We start from the raw sequence: 5,183 nt of genomic DNA, 5'->3' as shown, positions 1-5,183 counted from the left end.
CACATGGTGGCTCACAACCATCTGTAAAGGGATCTGATGCTCTCTTGTGGTGTGTCTGAAGACAGCTACAGTGTACTCATAAATAAAATAAATCTAAAAAAAAAAAAAAAGCAAACCAAAAACAAAAAAAACCCAGAGTTCAATTCCTAGAGTGTACATCAGGAGGCTCAGAACTGCTTTTTAACTTCAGCTCCATGGGACCTGCTCCCCTCTGGCCCTTGGTACCCACAGATGTGTGTGAAAGAGAGCACATGTACAGACACACAAAAGTAAAAACTAAAGTACATCTAAACAAAACAACAAAAACCCCAAACCCAGATCTTCCCGGGAACCGGCCACAGCAAGCCGGCTCCCGGGGCCATGCTGTCCCCAGATTTCTATGGTCAAAGAGCATCCAGACTCCTGCACACAAGCAGCCTTTCTTCTCCCAGCAGATGCAGTTTCTTGAAAAACCACAGCCTGCAAGTGTACCGCACACTGCATAAAGTGCCTACTAAGCCCATCTATTTAAATTTAATTCTGGGGCTGGAGAGATGGCTCAGCGGGTTAGAGCACTGACTGCTCTTCCAGAGGTCCTGAGTTCAATCCCCAGCAACCACATGGTGACTCACAACTACCCGTAATGAGATCTGACGCCCTCTTCTGGTGTGTCTGAAGACAGCTACAGTGTACTCGTATAAATAAAATAAATAAATCTTTAAATTTAATTCTATTTAATTCTATTACAGTTTAAAAAACCCCTCAAGATCAGGCCCCCCAGAGCCCTGAAGGCCTGGACATGGGCCAGGAGTTCTCAAAACCCCACAGGCAAGTCCTGGGAACATGTTAAATACACAGGTGCTCAGGCTCCAACCCAGACCTGGTGGATCTGAATGTCTGGGATGGGCCCAGCCATGTACTGAACAGGCCCTTGAAGTTCTGAGACAGACATGGGCTGAGCCCGCTGGGCCCAGAGTGGCCGCGGTGCCCTCAGGCCACACATACCCTTCCAGATGTAGATTTTGCCACACAGTCCGTTGTCCAGAACAAAGCAGTCGTCTGGGATTAGCAGTTCAGAGGCAAAAGGACTGGAGTCAGCCACCTTGGTCAGATTCATCTGTCCAGTGGCATCAGAGACCTGGAGAGGAAAGACAGTTTCCAGTGACACACACACATCCTTCAGTCCTCGCCGGGAATCATGGGTCACCCAGTTGTCCCTACCAAGCTCCAGATAGACCCTCTCTTGTCTGTCACTGCAGTCCAGAGGCCACAAACCCCCCAAGGGGAAGAAGTAAATTTCCACTTTACAAGGAACTGTGCAGGGTTCAAATCCAGACAATCTCAGAATTACCTTCCAACCTTCCCCAGGGGCTGGAGGTGAACACCATTCACCTTCTCAGAGGGTGTCCCTCCCACCATCTCTCCTCCAGCCCTAACAAACCTACCTGAGTCCTGGCCCACAGCCTTCCCACAGCCTCTTCCCTTCAGCTCTGTACCCTGGCCACCTGTAGATGCTCTATGCAGGATCTCACGCCAGGCTAATCCCCAGCAGGCCTGCAGTGCCCACCTTATACAGGGCTGCGGCCTGGGCGTTGGTCTGGTCAGCTGTGATGTCTTCCTCCGGGTTGCCCTCCTTCAGAGCAGGTTTGGGGCCCAGAACCTGCAGAGCCAGGGAGGATTACTGGGGCTTCTGCACCCAAATTTTCCAAGTCACCACATGCAGGGCCGGCCACCTGTATCCTGCACTGGGAAAAGCAAAGGGCCCAGCCCACCCACCCGACAGCCTCTTACCCCGAGGCCAGACCCTTTATCCATCCCCAGAACACAAAGATACCCCATGAGCTAGGGCTGAGTGGGAACCCAGACACCCCCACCCCTGCCAATCCTCTGTCATCCATCTTCATGCTCCCAGCATCACTGTCTCTCCTGACCACATCCAAACAGCACCTCCCAGCGGCCCACCCCAACATCCCCGACCTGAATCATCTCGGCTGGCTCCTCTCCATCAGTGATGATTTCCACCTGGGCCTTGCCTTGCCGCTCGCTGTCCCTGATGGCCAGGGCCAGGTCCCTCGCCTTGTTGCGCTCAAGGATGTTAGACTTCCCACCACACCAGGCAAAGATGTTCTGCAGAGAAGCCAGACAGGCTCATCACAGCCAGCTGCCTCTTTCCTGATCACCACTGAGAAACTGTCCCCACAGGCAGGGAAACCGTGCCAGGAGTGATGGCACAGGCTTGACCTCGGCACTCAAGAGGCAGACGCAGGTAGATGTCTGTGTATTTGAGACCTGGTCTACATAATGGGTTCCAAAACAGTCAGGGCTACACAAGTTCAGTCTCTGTCTGTCTGTCTGCGTCTCAAAAATAAATAAATAAATAAAATTCCAAGGTTCAATTCCTAGTACCCACAAAGTGGCCCACAACTGCCTATAGCTCCACTTTCAGGGGCTGAAATGCCATCTTTTGAATTTCAAGAGCACTGGGCACATCTGTGGTACCTATGTACGCATAAAGAAAAAAACAAAACAAAACAAAAACCTTAGAGTGCTTCTTGCCCTAGTGCCGTCTCCGCATCATGTGTTTTTCCTCCACATCACCGACCACCATATATTTTACCGTTTTTATCTTGTTTATAAATTATCTCCTGAGGTTACTACAGAGATGGCTCAGTGGTCAAGAGTACACACAGCTCTTCTAAGAGGACCTGAGTTCTGTTCTGAGCACCCACAATGGGCAGCTCACAACTGCTTAGAACTCCAATTCTGGCGCCCCCTTCTGGCCTCTGCTGGTATCTGCATTCACATGTACTTCCCCACCACCACCACCACCACAGACTCAACACATAATTTTAAAAAATATAATCAAATTACAATTTTTTTTCAAAAAAAAAAAAAAAAAAAACTAGGGGGCTGGTGAAATGGCTTGGCGGTTAAGAGCACTGACTGCTCTTCTGAAAGTCCTGAGTTCAAATCCCAGCAACCACGTGGTGGCTCACAACCATCTGTAATGAGATCTTGATGCCCTCTTCTGGTGTGTCTGAAGACAGCTACAGTGTACTTATTATATATAATAAATAAATCTTTTTTAAAAAATTTAAAGAACGCCTAAACGTGTTTTTTTAAGAGTTTAAAGTTGAGTCATATTTATATAAAATATACCCTGGGACCTGCAGCCAAGGGCCACAGGTTGGACATGCATGAAACCGTACAGGAGGAAGCACACCAGTTATGTACAGGTATGAGACCACTGTATCTCTGAGGCTGGAGCCTCTGAGGACAGCACTGTCAGGGTGTGACTGGGAAATAAGCTCCAGGCATCCCTAAAGGGTGACTAGATGGAGATGTCTTCTCGTGGATGGGCTAGGTTCCCAGAACTCGGTCCTAGCACCTCAGCTTTTCCTCCCCAGCCTCCCAGCCACACCCACCTGACCCAGGTCCAGGATGAAGCAGTCCCCAGTGTTGAAGCTGTCCCAGCTCAGAGCCCTCTCGGTCGCACGGATATTCTTCTTCCCCTTCACCTGGTAGAGCTTCCTGATGGCTGCTGGGGTGGTGCCCGAGGTTGTCTTGTGAAATGCCGACTCTACACCACCTTCCTGCAGCCCAAGAGATGGGCCTGAGTGGCCTCCTAGACAACCCTGAGCCCTCTGCCACTCATCGCTCTGGGAAACGCAGGAAGGTGGGGGAGACTGATCCCCAAGTGTGCCCGGGGTTCCCATGGGACAAAATCCAGCCAGAGACACGAGTTGGTTGGGAGAGAAGCCAAGGGAATGGGGACCCGGAGGTGGGTCTCACCCGGTACTTGAGGCCTCGTGGGAAGTAGCTCATGAAGAGGTCAGACTCATTGCCCTGAACCTCACGATGCTGCACGGGCCGCTCCCCCAGCAGGGTGTTGAGATGCACAGCCAGCACAGCACAGGCCCCCTGCTCATCCCGAGAGGACTGCTGGCCTAGGGTGAATGGAAGGCGAGAGGTGAGGTCCCTGAAATCCATGGCAGCCTCCATCCCTGCCTTAACCAAACCCACACAGACACCATCCCAGCCCCTTTACCTATCCACAGGTGCAGATGGGAGGCCTCCTCTGGGCCATTGTGAAGCACTAGGTAGGAGTCCCCAGAGAAAAAGATGCCATGGCTCTCTCGTGCGATGGGCACCGGCTTCAGCTTCTCCACGCGCCATATGTGTAGGCCTGGGTCTTGGACTGAGGCCGGGAACGGAGAGCCACTGTGGGAAGGAATGGTTGGTAGCAGACCCCATGAGGAGTGGGCTCAAGCGCAGAGACTTGACCAGGCCTGGAGACTGAGGTCTGGGTATAGTGAGAGCAGGAGGGAGGAGCAGCCCTCGGAAGTAGAGATGGGAAGAGAGCCAAGGCGGGGCACACGGCTTACCTCTGAGGGATGGCTGTGTACATGCTGTTTGCAGACCTGAAAAGAGAAGCCATGATTGTCCCAAGCGTTGTAACAACAGGGCTCCAGGGATCTGGGGGACACTTCCGGGTTGTCAAGTGTTTATGTAGCCTTTGCCAGTCCTCACAGTCTGTAAGAAGCTAAGGATGACCTGAAGCTGAGGCGACACTCACTGGGTAAAGCCCTTGCATGGCAAGTGTGAGGGCCAGAGTTTGAGTCCCCAGAATCCACACAAAGGAAAGGAACAGGGCACTTATGACAGCACACACAGTGGTAGCCCCAGCACTTGGGAGGTGGGGGCACAAGGCACAGAAGCTCAGGGATGCTCAGTCTCCAGGCTAGCCTGGGTTACGTGAGACACTGTCTTAAAGCAACACTAAATGCCTGGCATAGTGGTCCACACATCCCATACTGCATTCCAGGGGCAGAAGCAGCGGGATCCGAAACTCAAGGCTATCCTTGGCTACCTAGTGAATTCAAAGACATCCTGGACTATAAGATACCCCGTCTCAAAAGAAGAAGAAGGAACGGAGGGAGGAGGGAGGGGAGGAAGGAAGGAAGGAAGGAAGGAAGGAAGAAAGGAAGGAAGGTAGGAAAGAAGGAAGAAGGAAGGAAAACAAGGGGCCAGGGGCTGGAGAGATGGCTCAGCATGTAAGAGCACTGACTTCTCTTCCAAAGGTTCTGAGTTCAAATCCCAGCAACCACATGGTGGCTCACAACCACCCATAATAAGATCTGACATCCTGCTGGGCAGTGGTGGCACATGCCTTTAATCCCAGCACTTGGGAGGCAGAGGCAGAG

General features: G+C 51.9%; 1 protein-coding gene across 5 annotated transcripts in view; it reads right to left on the bottom strand.

The window, feature by feature from the left end:
- The window catches only part of Capg (capping actin protein, gelsolin like), an 18,686-nt gene that overhangs the window by 3,381 nt on the left and 10,122 nt on the right, over positions 1-5,183 (bottom strand). For all 5 annotated transcript variants that reach the window (XM_029534995.1, XM_029534996.1, XM_029534997.1 and 2 more), the window contains 7 exons: positions 4,365-4,400; positions 4,028-4,200; positions 3,772-3,926; positions 3,405-3,572; positions 1,957-2,106; positions 1,547-1,639; positions 985-1,117 (listed from right to left, as the gene is read on the bottom strand). In XM_029534995.1, the coding sequence (XP_029390855.1) occupies positions 985-1,117; positions 1,547-1,639; positions 1,957-2,106; positions 3,405-3,572; positions 3,772-3,926; positions 4,028-4,200; positions 4,365-4,387 (895 nt within the window). In that variant the 5' untranslated portion in view covers positions 4,388-4,400. The remainder of the gene's footprint in view (positions 1-984; positions 1,118-1,546; positions 1,640-1,956; positions 2,107-3,404; positions 3,573-3,771; positions 3,927-4,027; positions 4,201-4,364; positions 4,401-5,183) is intronic.

The sequence above is a fragment of the Mus pahari genome, chromosome 2 (assembly GCF_900095145.1).
Source record: "Mus pahari chromosome 2, PAHARI_EIJ_v1.1, whole genome shotgun sequence".
NCBI lineage: Eukaryota > Metazoa > Chordata > Mammalia > Rodentia > Muridae > Mus > Mus pahari.
Note: the sequence above shows the minus strand (reverse complement) of the source record. Positions and strands in the feature narration are given on the sequence as shown.